The sequence below is a fragment of the Lathamus discolor genome, chromosome 16 (assembly GCF_037157495.1).
Source record: "Lathamus discolor isolate bLatDis1 chromosome 16, bLatDis1.hap1, whole genome shotgun sequence".
NCBI lineage: Eukaryota > Metazoa > Chordata > Aves > Psittaciformes > Psittacidae > Lathamus > Lathamus discolor.
The window spans coordinates 5,976,931-5,999,017 of NC_088899.1; the positions used below are offsets into that span (position 1 = coordinate 5,976,931).

Here is a 22,087-nt window from a genome sequence, read left to right on the forward strand (position 1 = left end):
TGTTTTCCCGTTGTTTCCGCCATCGCAGCCGCAGCCCCGTGTCCGTTTCACCACCCTTAGCAACGCCACAGCGCGCCCGTTGCTAGGGAGGGCACCCCTGCCCTAGTTTGTCCTTCTCCGCCCTCCGTCCCCACCGGCCCAGCGGCCCCGCCCACTCTCCTCCTCCACAGCCAATCAAATTCCCCCCTCTGACCAATCAGGAGGTGGGCGAGTTCCGTGCGCGTGACTCGCCCAATAGGAATCCGTCGGTGCCGCCGCCGCGCAGGCGCACTGAGAGCGGCGCGTCCGTGTGTCCCCTCCCGCGTGTGTGCGCGCCGCCGCCGCCGCCGGCCTCATGTCGTGGCTGTTCGGGCTGAACCGCGGCGCGGCCCCCGCGGGCGGCGGGGACGGAGCCCCCGGTGGCTCCGGCCTGTCCCTGCCGCCGGCCCCCGGCGGGGCTGGAGCGACAGCGGGGGGAGCGGCCGGGGACCGGCAGCAGCCCAAGGACAAATGGAGCAACTTCGACCCCACGGGCCTGGAGCGGGCGGCCAAGGCGGCGCGGGAGCTGGATGCGTCCCGTGCGTGAGGGGACGTGGGGCGGCCGCGGGCTGGGAGGCGGCATCTCGCGTCCTGCCGGGTGCGGGAGCGGAGCGTGGGCCCTCAGCGTGTTGGGCTGCATGCGGGGAGTGGGAAGGGAGGGCATGGGGATGGGGCACCTTGGCAGCGCGGCAGACCTGTTGGCTTTGGGTCAGGGGTGTGCTGAGGACGGGCTGGAGGGGGCTTGGAGCACCCTGCTCTAGTGGGAGGTGTCCCAGCCCGTGGCAGGGGTTGGAGCTGGATGAGCTTTGAGGTGCCTTCAAACCCAAGGCAGTCTATGTGAGCGTCTGTCAGCAGGGAGGGTTGACATCTGCCTCTTGTGCTGTGCATCGGGCAGCCTGGGCTTGTGAGAGGCCGGGCTGAAGGTTGACTAGACCGAGTGTTTTCTTATTTGATTAAATGCCTTTGTACTGTCAATATTATCTCCTCCCGTTGTTGGTTTCAGGCCATGCCAAAGATGCTCTTAGTCTTGCCCAGATGCAAGAGCAGACCCTGCAGCTGGAGCATCAAACAAAGCTTAAGGTATGTTGGAACTCATTATTCATTGTACAGCCAGCCCTCCCCGGGCATTTTGTGTGTAGTTGTCACCAGCATTTCTCCATAGGGTGACCTGTTGAGCTCCGTTGTGATGATTCTCTCTTTACCTTAACAGGAGTATGAAGCTGCCATAGAACAATTGAAGAATGAGCAGATACGGGTACAAGCAGAAGAGAGACGGAAAACACTCAGTGAAGAAACAAAACAGCATCAAGCAGTAAGGGAATGAGGGAGAGGCCAGGCCTTGATTGTGTTCTCCCTTATGGAAAAGGCAACAATGCATTAATTGAACTTTTAGGGAGGCACTGTGGAACGTGGTTAAATACACTCATGTCTAACAGTGTTAAAGGTTGAAGACTACTGGGTTATTAAGTATATGTGTAAGCCTGGACAATGAGATGTCTCTTAAATTGTTTGGATTGCAGAGTTAAGTAGCCTGCAACCTCCTTTCTTCCAAGTTTCATCTTTTAGACTGGAAAAAGTAGCTTAAGAGGAGAAGTGATGCAAATCTGAATGGTGCAATGTTGGTGCTTTTTGCTGTGTTTTAGCGTGAGTTACTGAAGTGACAATAACACTGAAGTTGGGGAGTTATAAGCTAGTTTTTATGCTAACAGTTCATGTATGGTGACTTTCTACTTTGAGAGCATAGGAAATTAAGGGATTGATTGATTCCCATTGATTATCTAGCTTATGAAGATAGGTAAAGCTGTTTGGCACATGTTGGTTTTTACCCCTTCAGAGTTTGGACTTTGGATGGGGCTGGCTCAGGAACAGGCTTCACAGGGATCTGCTTTGTTCCTGAGTTACCTCTTGAACTCTTACGGTTCACAGGGCATCATTTGAAGTCAGAGCAAACTTGATTATTGATGTCCTTCTGATGTGCCATGCTTTACAGTTGTTGAGGAGATAACTCACAAGCTGTTCTGCAGTCTGTATTTGGAGTAGAGTATAATATCATCCCTTGTACAGTCCTCCTTGCTGATGGACATGGGCCCTCAGAACACTTTCAGCTGAGCTTAGGTGATGTAGGTTTATTTGCCAGTTTCAGTGGAAAATCAATGGGAGAAATTACTGAGGAACATGAAAATCAAGCAGAAATATCTGACAGGCAGCATATCTTGACAGTTCTATCGCATGCAATCACCAGACTAGATAATGTGCTTTAGAACATGAAAAGCATGTTGTTCCTGGTAAAGTAAGTCTCTTTGGCTGGGCCAAGGAACACTTGTTCTTTGTTTTCATGTGTGTGTTATCTTACAGTGATGTCAGACTATTGATTTCTAATCATAAAGGAGTTTTTGATGCTGGCTGAGGATGTTTTGCCCCAATCTTTGCCCTGTTCATATTCAAACCTGGGATTATTTTTCAGTTTGTGTCCCTCAGGACTAGATTCTCTCTTAAATGCATAATCTTTACATTCTGAATGCTCCTTTCTGTTTTGAAGCGAGCCCAGTACCAGGACAAGTTGGCAAGGCAGCGCTATGATGAGCAGATGCGACAGCAGGTATGAACTCCCTTCTCCAACCCAGCTGGGGATGCAGAGTAGCTTTCTTAAGTCAAAGAGGTGATCTGGAGCTGCCCTAGCATGCTGGCCAGTGAGGAGTGTGGGATTAAGAGTATCAATCTGGGAGATGGGAAGAGGATGAATGCACTTCAACCTGAGCACTAGTAGCTTCTTGGAAACATTGGTAGTACTTAAGCTTACCCAGATACCTCCTCGACTGAGTTCTTACAACTTTAGCACACCTTTTGCTGTCATCTCTGCCTGCAGCAACTTGCTAATGAAGAGAATCTGAGGAAGCAGGAAGAATCTGTACAGAAGCAGGAAGCCATGAGACGAGGTAAGACGGCAATTTACAAAGTGGATGGGCACATCAGTTCAGTGTATTGCTCTTTGACTCCTTGGGTATGTGTTCACATCATACTGACAAGTAATGGTAAGGTATCAAGTAGCTGGGTGGCCCAGTGAGGATTTCTTGCAGTGATGCTGAAGATGGAGGTGCTGACTGTGAAGTTCTCATCTCATATCCTGGGTTGTTCTTAGTTTTCTCGTTCATTCTCCATTCACATCAGTCTTTATGTGGCTCTCATAATTCTGTGTACATGAAGTTCCAGAGCTTCCAAAATCCTGTTTGGGATGGTGTTTTATAGCAACTCCACTTTGTTTCTCTTCCTTACAAGCAGTGCGTGTTACGCTCTGTAGTTACTTGCCCAGGGTTGTCCTTCATTGTCTGTAGCATGGCACCCTTCCTCTCTGAAATGATGTTGGTGAGCAGCAGCTGTGCCTAGCACTGAGTTTCCCCCCTCTCTGTTGCTTTATCCCTCATTGTCTAGCTTGTCTCTGGCTAAAGTTTGCCCTGAGCAGCTTTTCTGGTCATGAACTTCCAGAACTGAAGCATGGTTATTGTCTTGCAGTGTGCCATCGGGAGCAGGCCATCTATCTGGTGTGTGATCCCTCTGAGCACAGAGGGGAAAACTCCTTGTCTGTCTTCTGTAACACTGTACTGCCTGGCTGTCTTTTGAGGGAGGGCATTACTATCTTGAAGTCTGCTGCCCTGGCTGTTGCGAGGCCAGGGTGAAGCAAGGCTTCTCTTTCACCTGGGATTAAGCCAGGCCAAAAGATTGTCCTCTCCTCTCCTTCCTTGGTTTCTACAGCTACTGTAGAGCGAGAGATGGAGCTGCGGCACAAGAACGAGATGCTGCGTGTGGAGGCAGAGGCGAGAGCCCGGGCCAAGGCCGAGCGGGAGAACGCGGACATCATTCGGGAGCAGATCCGCCTCAAGGCTGCTGAGCATCGCCAGACGGTGCTGGAGTCCCTCAGGTATGTGCAAGCAGGAGAGAAGAGCTTGGGGTTGGCTTGCTGCCTCTGCAGACTGCTGCCATCCTGTAGAGACCTTTGCTCTTTATTCCTGTAAGCTCTGAGGAACAGTAAAAGTTAGGTTGGGTGCTCTTGTACTTGGAATGATGGGAATTGTAGAGAACAGGAATATAAGAGAGCACTCTCACTTGTCTTGCTACACCATCATCTGAATGTGAACCAAAGAGGCCCTTAGTGTTGTAAATGTTACCCAGTTTTTCTAACAGATTACTTCAAGCCTTATTTGCTGAGATTGAGACTCAGTTACTCTGAAAATTCAGAGTTCTGTCTCTGAACATGTGCCATAAAGGTATAAAGCAGTTTATATCCAAAGGGGTGGGCATTTAGGTTTGTATTTGGTTCATGTTAGATCCTTTGAGACTTTTAATTTAAAAAGAAGCAGCTTTAGAGTTGAATAGCTTTTATTACAGCTCAGCACCAATGATGTATTAAAGACAGAAATTGATACCTTAATGCCAAGTGATTTTCTGGCTTTAATCCCAGATCAGGTGTAGACATCAGGTGGTTATAAATGTATTTGCCATCCTTGTTCATGTTTCAGTTCCCAGCTGAGCCCTCTATGAGCTTTGACTGGTTCTGAAGAAGATCATTATAAAGTTGTCCTGTAAATTGTTCCAATTCAGTGTTTGAAATCCCTTTCTCTTCTGCTTGCCTTGCTGGTTGCTTACCACAGGACAGCTGGGATGCTCTTTGGGGAAGGATTCCGTGCTTTTGTAACAGACTGGGATAAAGTTACAGCCACGGTAAGATAGTGACTTATGTCCATGGCTTCCAGAAATGCCTGTCTGTAAACGTGTAAAACTAACTCCCAATCTCTGGAACTTCAGGACACGATCTAAAGCTCCCTTTGCTGCTCATCTCACAACTTTGCATCTGATTTTGATGTAGCTTAGAGAGCATTTAGAGAACTGTTGAATAAGCTGATTAAAAGCTGGACCAACATCTCTTCACGGGACAAAAGAGTGTGGTATTGACTTCTTATAGACATTAAGTTGTTTCTTAGTTTACTGCTTCCACCCAAACTTCATAGGGAAAATGCATTTTGGTATCCTAGCTTATGAAAATGGACATTCTGCTTTAAGTCAGTCACCACCATCTACTCCACCCTCTGCTTTTAGACACACAGACTGATGCAAAAGCCACATTGCTTGAATGCCCTGGGGAGAGCAAGACGTGCTTTTAGCAGATCCTTTTGTAATCTGTGGGCTGTACCTGGAATGCCTGCAGCCCTCCGAGCCTTTTGCAGATCAGTGCTTGGTGCTTCTACCTGCATATTCTCTTGACCCAGATATCAGTTTCCTGCATTATGGTCATTTTTGCTTCTGACAAGCTCTTGTCTTGTGAATTTGGGACATTTAGCTTAAAAAGCAAGTGTATTTTTGGAAAGGAGATAGCACAGCTGGAGCTTATGCTTTCTGTTGCTTTGATAAATGACTGTAAGGTAAGAATTGGCCAGCTATTTTAGGGTTCCTCTAAACTAGCCCTGGCTTTTCAGCCATTCCTGCCTGCTGCAAGGGCTGCTCTTTTCCTGCCTCTTTGCCCACAGAGGTTCTGCCTAAAGCTTTTTGGTTTCTTGGGGGGGTTTTAGTGGAAATCACTTTGCTTAACAGTCAGAAATTGATTCCTTTGCCAGACACTTCATGATAAACAGATAGGCGCTGTTAGCAGGCTGAATTTTGGAGTTGGCATAGTAAATGGGTGGGTCTGAGTGTGAAAGTCAAGTAGTTTTCCTCTTTTGGTACAATCTTAAACCTGTATCTTGTAACATGAGTATCAATGAAGTCCAAAAGGCTGAAATACTTATCTCTGTCTGGATGGATCTGGTGGATAAACCTGTAACTGCTTAGTACCGGATGCTGCTAAAGCAGACTGTGTAAGAGTGCATGAGATCATTGTCATGGTACCTTGTTCTTAGAGGGAGGCTGCTAGAGAGGTGGAGTCTCTTTTGTGTTCTAAAGTGTGTGTAAACTGAGATGAATCAGGTGGTCTTATTCTTTGCATCTTGAAGCTCACAGTTCTGAACTGCTCATGTTTCCACCCAAAACAAAGGTCATGTCGCACATCTGAGCAGAGTGAAACTGAACAGATGGTGTCTCACGGCATATTGAGCAGCACCATCCTTGTTGTCCTTGAGGCTTTTGACCTTGGTCTGCACTTGTAAAAGTGTGCTTACTTCAAAAGCCACTGCTGGAGCTTGCTCTTTTGTCTCTTTTGTTCGTAACACTGGAAGCTAAAGCTTCAGCATGATGGGAGATAGTATTTTCTCATAGGAGCTTTATACCTTTGGCTTGTAGCAAAACCTGATGGTTATTTATATACTATATATATACTCAGTTAAATGTCTGCAAAGCCACACACATTTGATTAGAGAGTACATACTCCTGGACACATGACTGTATGCATTACTGTGCTTCCTCTGCCTTTCATGCTGCAGGAGCACTGAATGCTTTATGAATAGGGACTGTGAGACCTTGACTGTCTGAACAGGGATAAAACACCTTATCAGAAATGAACCCTGACTGGTCAGCATCTGTCCTGAATCTTAATTCCCTACCACAGGCCATGCTACGCACAACTGAGCTTCCTTGCCAAGTGTTTTTCCTAATCCTTCTCCCTTTCTCTGCAGGTGGCTGGCCTAACCCTGCTGGCAGTGGGGGTTTACTCTGCCAAGAATGCCACAGCAGTAGCAGGGAGATACTTAGAAGCACGTTTGGGCAAACCCTCCCTGGTGCGAGAAACCTCACGCATTACTGTGCTAGAGGCACTGAAGCATCCCCTCATGGTAAGGTTTAGCTTTGGCATTGTGTTGCACTCAGCTGTGAGGATGCACAGCTCCTTCAGCAGCTCTTTGTGTCGGGCAGGGAGCTGTTGATGGGTCTGTGAATAAACGTGCTATTAGAGCCTAGGTGGGCTGAGCTCATTGTCATTTCATATGACCTTCATGTCCAGGTGAGTTGTCAAATCTGTGTTTGATTCCTATATGTCAGTAATTGAATTTGTCCTCTCCAGGTGGGTAAGCGTCTTACCAGCAAGGCTCAGGATGCCCTTGAAGGAGTTGTTCTCAGTGTGAGTACTCTGTTTTGCTGTCTTGCTCTGTGAAGGATGTCTTCAGAATCCAAATAAGAATGGCTGTTTCCTCACTCTCAGTTCAAAAGCTGTAATTCCAGTAATTCTGGAGTCATAGCACCCTTGGGGCACTGAGACTATAAATAAACTCCTGTGTTCGCTGTGACATGCATTAAGCACACTGTTAACCTTTTATCCTCTGCGGAAAGCAGCTGGAAGCCTTAGTTCAGTCATTGCTGTGCTGCAGTTTTTCTCTGTAGTCAGCATGTTAATATACAGAATTCCTCTTGTCTCATATGATCTAGGATTACTGAACCTAGATCTGCTTGTAAGCCAAAAAGCCAAGAAGCAGATGCATTAGCCCGTCTTGTGAATGGTTCTTCACTTGCTAATGAGGGCTGCTTCTGAATTGGATTCCTGGATATCCTGGCTATAAGTGCTGCTTGAAGATGCTTCTGCAGGAATAGATTTCTCCAGTATCTTCACAAATGCAGTAATAAGTATGAACATGTTTGTGACTTAAGAAAGAATTAGTACTGCAAATAGTAACTTATGTTTTGACATATCCCTCCCAGGGCATCCAATAGGAAGTGAATATTTAGGCGTTACTATTTCTGATAGTAGTTACTGCACTGCTTCCTGCACTGCTGCTCCTTCTTATGAAGGAATTGTAGCCAAGTGGACAGAACTTTGAGTAAATCCTGACCCAGGAAATGGCCCTGGTCTGAAGTAATAAGCAGCTGAAGTTAAGGCTTAAAGCTTGAGACTGTGGAAGTGCTGCCTGCTTCTCACTGGTACTGATCTGTGAAGCTGATAGATGCACATCTCTGGGTACTTCTGTTCGTTAAGTTTAACTCTTTTCTTGCAGCCGCAGTTAGAAGCACGTGTGAGAGACATCGCCATAGCAACAAGAAATACAAAAAAGAACAAAAGCCTATACAGGAATATTCTTATGTATGGTCCCCCTGGCACTGGGAAGACGCTCTTTGCCAAGGTAAAACCTTGCCAGGGTTCTGACAACCTGCATGTTGCAGGGGGCTCTGAAAACATCATGGTCTAAGCACCTCCTCTAGTCTGAAGTCTATTGCTGTAGTATTGCATAAACACTGTGTTCCTGTGTCTGTTGGGAAAGGAGGAAAGGGCATCAACTCTAACTTAGTGCAGTCTCTTGGATTCCAGTGCTAAGCGTGGGCAGAAGAACCCTTCCATCTGGGAAAGGCATTTGGCAACTGCCACTTGTGAAATCCCAGCACCAGCCTGCAGTCTCATTCCCACCTCTGTTAATTTTGTGCTCTTGTCTAAACAAGACTTAAAACACAAAGGGAAAAGTCTGATTTTGTCTGAATGCTCACTGGCTCACTGACCACTTAACTCCAGGCTTTGAACTTCTTTTTAAGCAAATAATATTTTGAGTTGTGCTGGTGAAGTGTCTTGTAGCGGGTAGAATCCTGTTACACACTAGACCATGAGGAAAACAATGGGAGGAGTAAGTAATACACAAGTTAAAGATGAAGGTTTAAGCACTGCTGAGAGCATTAAGGTTTCATGAATTTCCAGAAATCTAAACTTCCATCTTTCATTCCCATTCAGAGCAACACGGAATCTTCCACTTCGGAGTCTTTCGGTGACTAAATTAGCATTCTCTAAGAGCATACTTACCCTCTGCAAAGAAACATGCTGATAGGAAGAATCTATTTGTATTTCTATCCTCATCTTGGAGTGTTCAATTCCCTGGTTTTGTTTCTTCCCAGAAATTAGCCGTGCACTCGGGCATGGATTATGCCATCATGACGGGTGGCGATGTTGCCCCCATGGGGCGGGAAGGAGTTACTGCCATGCATAAACTCTTCGACTGGGCAAACACCAGTAGGAGAGGGTAAGTAGAGGTTCCTCTGAACCCTGAATGTGGTTTCTTGCTCAGAGAAACTCACTGCAGTGATGTCTTTCAGATGCCTATTCTCTATTATTATATGATACTCCTGCACAGATGAGGTGTATCATACAATGCTAACCAGGCATCATATCTCCTAGTTTTCCTAGAATGAGTGAGTTCTCGCTGCTTAGTAATATTTAAAAGACTGAAAGGTTTTAATTCATAGCTTAACTCTGCTGATCTCAGGAGGCATGTGCAGATATTGTCCTTTTAAAGGCTGGGGCACATCGCTTTCATGGTGATCAGTTTTCTGACTGTAGTTAGAAGACATAGCATGAATGGAGGCGCAACCAAGTGTTTATGCTCTCTGTGTATTATGTTCCCTGTTGCACTTGCTCATATTTTAGGCTCTGATAGTGTTTGGATCTTGCTTTTGGTTTACTTCTGAGTCTTAAGCAGAAGTAGTGAATTATAAGAAATAAGAAGGTAAGGGGGAGACAGATCCTACAGGTATTAGGTAGGTGTAAAAGTCACAAGCTGCTGTGCGTTTTCAGTCACCTTTTAAAGCAAACTTTCATCTGCAGAAAAGCATTCATGTTGAGGCTAATCTTGACTCCTTCATTTTCTAAGAGTACGCAGTTAATCTGTTCACACTAGTGTAAATGGATTTTTGCAGTGCAGGCGTACCCAAGGAGTTGCTTGTCCAGCCAGGATATTAAAATTCAATAGAGAGCTTGCAGTGGGTGTCACTTTGGGGTTTTGTGCTGTTTTCATCCTAGGTTTTCTGTAAATGTGGCTAATGGGTGATTTATGTGTTCTCTGATTGCTTTAGATGGACATTATCTGTCAGTGTCTGTTTTAATCTTTGCTGCATTCATCAGGAAAGTGTTTCTATTTCGCCTTTAAAATCCCCAGAAATATGCAGAGTAAATGTCCTAAGGGTTTAAACTCTTTAAGTTTCTCCAGCCCTGAGGAGCTGTAGAAAGCGGTAAGAACTTTAGGTGAGCTTAGAAAAAAAAGTAGGAATTGATATGAGGATACTCAACTGCATGTTTCCACTAAAGAATTCTCTTTCACAACACTGTCTGGGTCTGGATGTATTCTCTGTCCTCATATTCTGGCATTTGAATTTCATACACTTAAAATAGCCATCTTATGAAAGTCATGATCAAAGATTACATGTGTCCATATACATCAGTGTTCTAACTTCCAGTAACATTGGAGTATTAGAGCAGGTTTTATCCTGGATATCCAGCAGTGTTAGCTGTTAGTACTGTGTTGGCTTTATTAGCTGAAAGCCCTCGTGATAGAAGACACTTCTCTGCAGAGACTGCAGCCGATCGTGTTATCAGACAAGCTAGAGTTGAGCAAAAGATGTTAATAGTCCCTGAAATGCCTCAACAGAAAACTGGTTTTGAAGCTAGGCAAGAAGGTAATACAAATTGTGACAGCTTTATGAGCAGCTTGGTTCTGTTACTGATAAACATCTCCCTGTGCTTTGTCCCTTGGGAAAAGCACAACCCCTGGGTTAGAAGTGAATTTATTTGTGTGAATTATTCATTGACTTTATTAATTCACTTCTCCACAGTAGTAAACCCATCACCTTATTGCTGGTGTGGTTTGGAAAGGAAAAGCCCCACCACATCACAGGGGAGGACTCTGGTTTGAGGCTTTCAGGATGGTACAGGGAAGAATAATGGCAGGAAGATGCTGTTGTCACCAAGATTTCTTGTCTGCTTGTGGTCTTGTTGCCCTTGCACGCACTCTATAAATAGGAGGGAATGCTAAAATAAGCCCTCACAAATTCTTGGGGAGCAGATGTGCATTTCCAAGATCCACTCCAAGTTGGCAGCAGCATGCCAGCACTGTTAGACACGAGCCTGTTGCCAAACCATGCCTATGAACAGTCCCATCTATATTTAAAACCCTGAAGGAGGTTAAGGTTGTGTGCCCTGGAATTGCTTGTGTTCATTCTGCTGCTGAACAGCAGGAAACAAAACTCCAGAGGCTTGGAGTTGGTTTTATGGCCGGAGGTGTCTTAAGCTAATACTGCTCTCTTAACTGTTGGGATGGGCTAAGTGCATGCAATTGGAAAATTGCTATAGCTTAACTGAGAAATGCTGCCTTAGGAAATGAATTTGCTTGTGTGATCCTTTGGGTTGACATCTGGTCACAGCTCTGTGTGCCTGGTAGTGGTACAAGAGAATTCTTGAGCCATTTGAGCCTCACTTACCTGTCTCCTATTACTGTGTAGTGCTTTTCTTTTACAGCCTCTTGCTGTTTGTGGATGAAGCAGATGCATTTCTGCGGAAGAGGGCAACAGTAAGTGCTTTCTCTTGTCTGTTAGCTGTCCATGCTGCAGAGTTAGTCAGCCAACAGCCTTTGTGCTTAACATGATCAGCTAGCTTCAAGAAGCATAAGATTAAAACTGGCAGGTGCCTAACTACTTGTCCAGTGAAGTGATGCAGAGACAAGACATTAGCATCTTTCAGCTGAATGGAATGAGCATCTCAAGACTGACTTGAGAATTCCTCCCTGCAAAGGATGGGTGACATAATCTTTTTGGAGGTTTGCAGGTGACTGGGCAGTAGGAAAGAGGCGTATCTTGAAAACAAGAGATGGTTGTTCACTCTGCAGAGCTGGTACCCTGCAGGGCTCATGTACCTGGGGAGGTTTTCAGAACAGAACTGCTTTTCACTACATTAACAAAGCTACAGTAGCATCTTCCCCTATATAAGTGATTTATGTTTTCAAAGTCAGTCACTATATTGTACATTAAATCTGGACCTGCTATTTGAACCCTAGTGGTCTGTTTAAAGAGCTGTCCCTAGAAGATTACTTTGAATCTGTAAGTGAATTCTTTGCTGTGGCTTATCTTCCTGTAAGTACCTTACTGGAATTCCCAGCAAAAATAGTGTCTAGCAGGGAAAGGCACCTGGGCCAGTGGTTAGAGCCTGGGGCCTGAAATCAAGAGAATCACTGGGTAAATATTTAATGTCTCTGCTGGGAGCTTTAATTCATAACCTTTCTCCTGGGTGTATAAATTGATCCTTTTCCCCCATGGTATTACAGTGCTTTGGGTTCTGCTGTAGTGCAAAGGCTTGACAATATTGACAAAGCTTAAAGCTGTGACCTGTCTTAGGTCCCCAAGCAGTTGATTTTCCTTGGGATTTCATCTTTGCAGGAGAAAATCAGTGAAGATCTCAGAGCAACTTTAAATGCATTCCTGCACAGAACAGGGCAGCACAGCAACAAGTAAGTATCCCGTGTCAGCCCTTGATGTTTCTCTGAGTTGAGGGAAGTCTAAAGGGTCTGTGGTATGCAAATAAAAGTTGGAAACATGATCTGTGCTAAGGACTTGAAAAGCTCTTCATAGAATAACCCTTTTCAGTAGAACAAAGGGGAACAGTGTTTGGCCCATGAAAATCGATGTCACAAAAGCAATGCAGGATTGATGTTCGATGTTTCATGTTGTCTTCCAAAATGCTTCAGCTGGTGCTTGTTTGAGCTGCTGTTCCTGTCCGTGTTGGGCATGCTGAGGGTGGGTTTCAGACCTTGAGACAAGCGAGTTTAAATCTGGTTCCATTTCTTTTGCCTGAGCTGTCTGCTTGGAATGTCTGTGTGCAGCGTTGCACATAAATGTAGGAATCCCAGAGCTGGTTCCCTCATGGCTGTTAATAGATTTACTAAACACAGATGACTGCAGAGCTGGCTTGACAGATGCGTACATGTGTGGGGAGTTGTTAAAACCACTGCAGCTATAACTGATAGTTGCTTGTGTGTAGCTTCTCTGTACCCTCCTCTGTCACACTGAGATGCCTGTCCAAAATGAGTATAGATTGCTAGGAAGCAAATTGTTGAGCCTGCAACAACCTTGGAAGATCCTTGGTTTTCCCTTTGGGAGAATAGCAAAGCTCTTCTGGAATGAGATCTGGTATTGCTCTATAAATGCTGCGTTGAGTATAATTATTAAACAATGTTGTACTTGCTGTCTGCAAGAATAAGTATAATAAATACATACTGGCAAAATATGTTGTGCAGGACCCAGGACAAGTGGTGCTTAAGATAGAAATCCACTTTTCCAAGGTGATAACTGGATATCCTGAGCTCCTCAGTCTTTTACCCTGTACCTGCAAAAGGTGATGAAGATGCTAAGATGGAGCTGCAGCCCTTTTAAGAATAACATGTATGTTTTAGCTTTAGATAGTTCCCTTTTTCTAGGAAATAGCCTATTTTACACTTGTGATGTCTGGTTACTGTAGATCTAGTGATGGTTTTGACCCAGTTTATAATCACGCTGCAGGGCAGTGACTGGTAGGGAGTGGTGAGGGGGACAGTTCTTTGCCCTCATGTTAAATTGCTTTAGCAAAGCTCTGGGCACGCTTGCTTGATGCTGGTGGGTGCAATGCCTTCACTCAAACAGTTGGGCTCTCATTTTGTCAGATGTTGAATTCAACTCTAATTTCAGCTGTGAGCCATCCTAGGAGGCTGAAGATGTCCCTGTGAGTCATGCACTGCTGTTTAACTTCTGAACAGCCTTATTGCTGCTTTGGGCAGTAAGGATTCCTATATCCATGAGTGGGAGCTCATTTGAAGAAGTCTAATCATGCATGTAAATCTAGCTGGTTTGGTGAGACCCTGAGGAGCAGTTACTTTACCAGTGAATTGTCAAGTGTTGTGAATTGCTGGCTTCAGCTTCCCAAAGAACTTTCTGCATCTTGCTGGATTGATTGCTGACTGTATCATGTTCATGATGGAAATGTTCAAGGCCTGAATGCCAGGTTGTGTGTCCGTCCTTGATCCAAGCTCTGTTTCTGCAGGGGCTTAGGGGAAGCCCTTGTTGGTAGAAAAGGATTAGTTTCATGCCTGGGTGGCTCTTGAGTTGGCAGAGTTCTCTTCGGAAACGACAGCAAAGAACACAGCCCCCTGTAGACTGGGATTTAAATAGGCTGCAAGAATGTCAGTATTCCAATAGCTGTGGTTAAAAGCCCATTTCAAATTCTGATGCACTATTAAGCTGGTAACATCAATTAAAGCATTAAAGTAGGATGGCATGGGGAAGAAGCATCACTAAAAAGCAAAAGAAAGGGTTTCTGGCTTCAAAATGCAGCAGGAGAGAGCAGGACCTGGAAGCTGGCATATCTGTACCATGGAGCAAACCTTGGTAAAACAAACCACCTTTGTTTAATGGTACCCACTGTGAATGTGTCTTTCTGCACACATTAGGTAGCAGGAACGTGATTTCAGTCTGGCTTGAAGGAAACAAGTCAAATTTTCCAGCTGATGAAGAATGACCTTCCCATGCACAGACCCAGCAGACATTCCCCTTGTTCTTGGACCAGGGTGGGTCCATTCAAGGCTCCACAGCTCTTTTTGCTGGCTGAGGCTTTAGTAGTGCTGTTGGCTTTGTTTGGCAGCCATTCATACCTTCAGAGCAGGGCTAAGAGAGCCCCTCAGGATTCCAGGGTGCTGTGCAGTTAGCAGCTTGATGTCAGTTCCCCAAACTGGGATCTAAACTGGGGTTACATATGTGCCAGAGAACATTCTCCATATTGTCCTGCCTTGTTCCAAGGTTTTGGATTCAGAGGTCTCTGGGGGGACTCTTGGTACATGTTTGTGATATTCCTAACTTGAGGAAGATAATGGGTAAGGTGGTAAATCAGGCTTCTATGGCAGACTGGGGAAGGCTGATAATGGAAAGCTAAGTACTGAGTTAAACTTATTTCAGTTCTAAACAGCTTTATCAGCGCTGCATGTCGCTTGTGAAGCTTTTACAAAGCTGTTTCTAAGGAGTCTTTGGTGATGAAATGTCATTGGTACTGGCCATGGCAATTCCCAGTGTTCAGACTGGTTGATGGATTTTATTTTTATGGGGTTTCAGTCTTTCCCTCATTTCTTGCTTCCAGGTTTATGCTTGTTTTAGCAAGCAACCAGCCTGAGCAGTTTGACTGGGCCATCAATGACCGGATAGATGAGATGGTGAACTTCGATCTGCCCCAGTTAGAAGAGCGAGAGCGGCTTGTGAGGATGTATTTTGATAAGCATGTCTTGAAGCCAGCCACAGAGGGCAAACAGTGAGTATACCCCCTGCACAGCTCTCCCACCACATAGGGTTCTCTTTCCTTTATGGTTTTTCTTCATCTCCTTTTCTGTGTACTCTGCCACGTCATCTATAAACCCACTTTAAACAAATAGTACAGATGAGAGTTGGAGAGATGCCTCTGGCTATCCTGTAACAGGATGCGATGCCGTCCTAGAATTGCATGCCATGCTTTATTGTGCCCTTAAAATTTAGGAGACCAGTTACTGTACTGGAGGCAATGATGCAAGTAGGAACACTTGGAACTCCACATATCCAAGCGCTTGTCTTTGCTTGGCTTAACAGAGACAAATCAGACAGTGACTCATTTCCTTCTTGCTGTGCAGTGGTGTACTTTTCGGTCTTAACCCAGGTATGCACATTTCTTTGTGCCACTGAATTGGGCTTTCTGGGCCCAGGAGAGCAACTTTTCTGCTCAGACTGGATCTTTTCTGCAGAGATTGATCCAATCTGATCTCTGATTTCATTGTAAGTGTTGGTCTTTACAACGCCTACTCCTGACTCCCTCACCCTCCTGTCCTGCCATGTAAACCAGTCCTTGTTCTGCTCTCCAGACGTTTGAAGCTGGCCCAGTTTGACTATGGGAAGAAGTGCTCAGAGATTGCCAGGTTGACAGAGGGCATGTCTGGCCGAGAGATCTCTCAGCTTGCTGTGGCATGGCAGGTAAGCAGGGCTTTTATCACAGGGCTTCTTGGTTCTTACTCCCTTCCTCAAAGGTTTGAGTGATCTTGTCTCACTTTGGAAGTTTCATTACGTCCATAGTGTGGTATTAGGATGCTGCTTGCTCTGAGGTGGGGGTCAGAATATCAGCATAATTCCTCATCTCACAAATAGGAGCAGTTTTTATCAGCACTAATGGGAAATCCCTTATGGAATTTAAGTAGAGCAAGTGAGTTAGGAATGGGTTTGGGCAAATCAATTCTGGCCGTTACTCATGTTCCAGCCCAGGAAGCTCAGTAGAATTGATGCCTGATGTTGCCCCTAGGAATGTCAGCATTAGGATACTAGAACATCTTTATCTCGCTGCCTTTCAACTGTAGCAAGACTTGTTAACAATGGCTTTTGGTTTTGCCTATGTAAAGCAGTAAGGGAATGGTACTTCAGTAGGTGTGGTTAAGAGCCTCTCTGTAAGCACATAGGTTTTAAGTACTCTTAACCCAGGTTGATCTCTTGAGTGGTACTGGTGTTTTGTGTCTGGATCAGCACTAACAGCTTGTTGTGTGTAGCTTTGTAGCTGATGCAGTGATCCTTCTGATCAGGGGAGGATTAATGCTGCAGTTCGACAAGCATTTCTACCAGTATCAGTCCTGCCTCATATTCCTGCCTTGCTGCTATGCTTTTGTTGCACTGGTACACCTCTTTGTATGGCTGGAGTATGAACTGGGTCAGGGGGCTGGTCAGAGTTAAAAATAGCTTGGCAAGACACATTAACTGCAGAGCTGCACTGCTGGGCTGGCACATCAGAGGGGTGGATCAGGAGAGGTAGGGGCTGTATGAACCAGCATAACCGGCGCAAGAAAATGCTTATCAGCCTTCCCTCAGCTGGATGCAACAGCTCTAAGTGGTTACATCCTGCAGATAGGACTGTTAACTCTTGAGTTGTTGGTCTTTTAAACTCCTCTTAAACTTTTTGATTCAAGATGCTGCATGCCAAAGGTGGCTGATGTGGGCAATAACCGGATGTGAGCAGCACCTTTATGAGGGCACGCTTGCGTTGTAATCAGTTTGTAAGCTACAGTTTGGTCCACCTTGTTTGCAGAGCTATAAGGAAGCTACAAAAGGGCTTAACCTGAGGATTTAGGGAGCCTCTTCTGTGGCTCTAGTTAAGGTGGACATCAGGACTTCCTGCTCAGTTCCCTGCTTGCAATTTCTTTTTCCCCCACCTCTCTCCACCCAAAGCATTATGTCAAGTTAACAACACAGGAAGAGTTAAGAGATGATGTGTATGTAAGTCGAGATGAAGGGCAGGGATAAACATGGTATCTCTTTAACAGTCTGTTTCTGATCTTAGTGGCCCTTTGCAGAGCAGGTAAACAGGAGATGTTGTGAGCTCAGTGTGCTTTAGAAGTTCTTAAAGCAGACTTGAAACAACTATGTCTAGAGATATTCAAGCTTCCAACATTGTTCTAGGTAGGCTCATCACTACAGCTGCTGCAGTGCAATGTGCCTGAGGTCTCTGCCTAATAAATGAATTTGGCTGACCCATTCTGAGGAAGATCACAGCACAAAGGCCTGATGAAAACCACAGGCGGGGAATGCTGGAGCATTCACAGTTTGCACAGTGCCCTGGCATGACTTGGAGCTCATCCTCCAAGTGTAGGCTTAATTGCAACATGCCTGTCACTTAACTCCCCTCAGCTTTGAATGTGTTTGCTTAATTAGTTTATTCTTCCAACAGCCATTTGCAGTGCTGCTGTCTGTGTGCATTGTACCTCTGTAGACACATCTTGGACCAACTCTTCAGCCAGTGTCAGGAACATTGTGTCACGGCCACAAATGCAGAGGGGCAGGCTTCATCTGTGATGTCTGTCCTGTTACCTCAAGCTGACTGGAGCCTTGTTGCTTGCAGTTTTAGCCCTAAACCTCTGTGAGATGAAAGCTAATCAGATCACCCATGAAGCACAGGTAGTAGTGGGGAAAGCGGTGGGGAATCTGCATTGCTACTCCTACTTCCATTCCTGAATCTGCAGGATTGCTGGGGGGAACAGGCAGGGAATTCAGGAAGGTGTTGGCTTGATGGAGATTTTTGGTGCTAGGATCCTCATCAGCTCTGCTCAGCCTGCCTGGGGTCATCTCTTATGGCCCGAGCTGAACCTCAGAGGTGGTATGGGGAAAAGCAAAGTGCTGAAACAGCAGGAGGAGAAGCCACCACGGCTCTTGGCTCTTGCCAGAGTAACCTGGAATGGCAGCGTACAGCCACTCTGCTGTCCCATGGCCTCACATCCTTTCCCATGAAGGTGTTTGAGTGCTCTGCCTGTATTGCTCTTAACAAAAGCATCTCAGTTAAAGTAGAAGCCTGAGCAATAGCTGCAGCTTTCAGAGGCCTAATTCCACTCTGAGCTGGGTTTGAAATCAGTGGCTTGTCATTACCATGAGGTTCAGTTCACTGTCGTTTCAGTCTGGCTCAGTTTGTCCTGGATTTACCAACCAGAAAACAGAAGGAGCAGGAAAGCAGAGGGTGTAACCTCCAGTGCTGAGGAGAACATCACTGCCTGGCAGAGCTCAGAGTCTGTGTGCTGGAAATCCATTTTAATCCCTTCTGTGGAAGACTGAGCATTCCCTTTTGTCCTTGTGCTTTTCCATTTCCCATATCTAATCCTTTATGAATACAGCATGGATTAGATGTATTTACACACTTAAACATTCCCTTCAGATCTGTTCATAGTCATGTGCAGACTTCCTAGTTCTGCACCTTGTCCTTAAACCCATTGATATGCTTTAGATAAAACACCAGAAAAGCAACTTTTCCCTGTTCCGAGCTATAATCTCTGGAAAACTGTTTTGGCAACACTTGAAGAGAATTCCCAGGAGTTTTATGGCCCAGTGTTAATGCCAGAGGTGAGTTTCCTGCCAGGCTTTGCCTTTTGTGCCACTGACTCGGATGCCTTTTTGCTCCCTGAACGTTGCTTGTACTTAACAATTCACCTGCCTGAGCAAGCTATGGGAAGAATTTAATGTTCCTGCAGTGGGCTGAGCTGAAGGGCAGCATAGATAAGTGAGGGGTTGGAGCAGGCTGGTTTCATTATAAATGTGGTTCAAATGATACAGATCAGTTGGCCAAGTTAAACCAAACCATGGCTCCTGGCTGAAATGACAAGTCCAGCCTCAGTGACCGGACATCTCATCTCTGCTCCAACCCTCTATTCCCTCTTTGCTTTCAGCTTATTTCATCATTGGATTCAGTTATAAACCATGAAGAGTTGCACTGGAGGAGATGGGTTAAAATGTGGCCGTGCAGAAGGTGTAGGTCCGAATACAAATGAAGCTCAGAACCATTTCTCTGTGTGTGCAGCTACTCCCAGAAGGGGCAGCTGCTTCTCCCATTTGCTTTCTTGACAGCGAGGGCCTAAGGCTTGCTATAAATAGAAAGTCATTGAGAAAATCAACAGAGCGTGAACTGCACAGCTTTGCAGGAGTTTCCACAGTGGAATTTATGGGCTATGCAGTGGGAGGAGGAAGGGAAGATATCGTCTCTGTTCCATGGAGCCACATAACACATCCCAGGAAAGCGCTCGCTCCGTTATAAACCACCAAATCCTGCTGGCTGGAGGGATGCATTGACAAAAGGGTGCCGGATGCTTTTAGTTTGAAGTGCCCAGTCATGCCCTGAAGAAGAAATAACACACAAAGGGGACCGGGTGGGTTATGGTGGTCGGTCAGAGAGGATGCTTCAGCTGAACAGGACCTTTCCACCCTGCCATTTGTACTGTGGTGAGGGCAGGCAGGTCGTGTTGTGTTGAATGCTGGTGGCAGCAGGCAGGTGATGGAAACAGTGTTCTGCTGCTTGGGGGACCAACTGCCTCATTGCATTCAGGATGCCTCCTGCTCTGCTGCTGCCTACAGAGGACAAGTGTCTTTATGCAAAGTGAATTCTCTATTTGCAGACCTATTTCTCTGCTCTCCTTGCCTGCAGCCAGTGTTTGCTCTGAACTTGAAGTGTGAGCATTAGCTTAACTTGTCACTTCTGCCTTAGGGAAGGATTAGAAAGGGAAAGATCTGGGCAGAGGATGTGATGCTGCTTGCAGTAAAAACCAGTGCTTGCCAGCTCTGTGGGTCTGTGTGGCTTGTGCAATGAGACCCCTTGTGATTTAACCAAGCAGGGGCTGGAAAGGAGGCTGGAAACCAACCAGGGTAACCCTTTACTCCTTTCTTGACGTGATTATCCCTCCTGCAGTGAGGCAGCACTGATCTAACAGGCAGATATAACCCACTGTGCTGGGCTAGTCAGTACCATGATGCTACAGGTCAGTGCAAGAGCTTACCCTGGGTTTGTCTTCCATCTGCATCAGCTGGTGCATAAAATGGTCACACTACAGTTTCCTTCTGTGGAGCAGTTGCAGGAAACCTCATTGCTTGGTGTAATTGATGCTTTGCACCATTAATGATTTATGGAGCCCTTAGAAGCACACTTCAGCCTGTCATGAAAGCCACAGTTCATATTCCCAGCTGGGATTTGGGGAATGCCCTGCAGACAGGAGGGTCAGCCTGTGACAGTCCGTGATTTAGATGGGATCTTAGGCAGAAGCTCTTCCCTGTGAGGGTGCTGAGGCGCTGGCACAGGGTGCCCAGAGAAGCTGTGGCTGCCCCATCCCTGGCAGTGCTCAAGGCCAGGTTGGACACAGGGGCTTGGAGCAAGCTGCTCCAGTGGAAGGGGTCCCTGCCCATGGCAGGGGTTGGAGCTGGATGAGCTTTAAGGTCCCTTCCAACCCAAACCAGTCTGGGATGTGATGGAGCTGTGGACAGAAGTGTGGGGCTGCTTGGTGCAGGCAGCATGGGTGAGAGAAGCTGCAGGGGATCCCACCCTGATGAGCATCAAGCTCCCTCCTTAGCGTAGCTGCAGAGGGAACCACAGGACTGAGCTGCTCAGGAGCCCTTGCGCAGGGAGGAACCAGATTTAGCAATCTGTAGCTTGGAGTTGCTGTGTTACCTTGGAGATGGGCAACAGCTCACAGCGTAAGCATCCTCCCTTGCCTGGAGGGTACTGCTGCTTGTGTTGGCATCTGCAGAATGGCCATGGGCTGAGCCCTGCCTGTCCTGTGCGTCTGGACGATGGTGACAACCCTTTTGCTGCAGCTCAAGAGCAATGGCACCAGTCCTGTTTCCCCTGAGCTGCCACTGGCAGTGCTGTGGCTGCTTGGCAAGGACGGAGGGAGCTCTCAGCCCGTTCTGCAAGGGACTGTGATGAATTTGTGCTGCCTCTCAACCCAGTGTTGATTTGGCAACAGCACTGGAGAGACAGGAGCTGGGGTATGAATGGGGCAGGGAGGAAAGGGAAGGTCCCACAGATAGGTAAGTGTGGGGTGGGAGCTGACACAGCACAAGAAGTGGTGCAGGGTTGGTTCCTAGCAGAATGAGCCAGGAAACCAAGGTGAGTGCATCTGAGACCTCGCTTTAGAGGTGCCACATTGCCCATGCTCCCCCTGGCACTGATGTTACCTCTCCTGTGTAAGTGTTTAAGTATTTTCCATTGTCTTGGATGGAGTCACTCACTCACCACATGCCCCTATTGCTCTTTACCTTCTTGGCTTTGTACGTGCAGTGCTTTTAAAGCAGGAGAGGAAACTGAAGCAAGCCAAGTGTGGCTGCAACCTACCCATGCTGGCAACGTTCAGCAGCGTGAACCTGTGGCCTTGTCTCTTCCAAATGCAAAGATCTTGTCTCCCAGGAAGTCCAGAGGCAGGGAAAAGTGCTTGTTAGTAGCGCAGAGACAGAGACTTGAGTGCATCAAGGAACACCTTTCCCATGATGGGCCGGGTACTCTGGGTACCAGCACTGACCTGGAACAAGACTGGATGTTGTGCTGGGTCGTGTGGGGACAAATGTGCATGGAGGAGACAAGAGAGGGACCAGCGTCAGCTCTTCACTGATCCCAGGAACTCATTGCTGGTCCCATCACTAACTTGTGTGTCTCTGCCTTTGCCTCTGCAGGCTGCAGCTTATGCATCAGAGGATGGGGTTCTTACAGAGGCCATGATCGATGCCCGGGTAGCTGATGCTGTGCAGCAGCACAAACAGAAGATGGAGTGGCTGAAAACAGAGGGTGCTGAAGCAAGCAAAGGGCCTGGCAGAAACCCCCTCCTGCCTTTCCCCCAGGGGTCACCCGTGTGAGAAGGCTGCAGGCTTCAGACCAGCACGTGTGGGGCCGTGGGCATGGGAGAAACCCGGGAGGGGCTTTGGGGCAAGTGTTTGGTGGAATCATTGGTGAGATAAATGTGTCCCTTGGGGCAAGGGGGGCACTGCCTTGGTCTGCCTCTGACCCGTGGTTTTAAAGGGCACCAGAAAACAAAAGGGTTTCAGTGAGCAGAAGGAAGCGTATTAAAGGACCCCCTTGCTGGAA

General features: G+C 46.6%; 1 protein-coding gene across 1 annotated transcript; it reads left to right on the forward strand.

The window, feature by feature from the left end:
• Positions 1-262: 262 nt before the first annotated feature.
• Positions 263-22,087, forward strand: LOC136022696 (ATPase family AAA domain-containing protein 3). Its single transcript, XM_065696323.1, has 16 exons — positions 263-557; positions 1,022-1,098; positions 1,229-1,330; positions 2,558-2,617; positions 2,885-2,954; positions 3,769-3,934; positions 4,665-4,734; positions 6,618-6,773; positions 7,001-7,057; positions 7,926-8,051; positions 8,809-8,933; positions 11,201-11,252; positions 12,115-12,185; positions 14,837-15,004; positions 15,585-15,693; positions 21,679-22,087. Exons 1-16 carry the CDS (start codon positions 335-337, stop codon positions 21,856-21,858), a joined length of 1,812 nt encoding a protein of 603 aa, XP_065552395.1. The 5' UTR covers positions 263-334; the 3' UTR covers positions 21,859-22,087.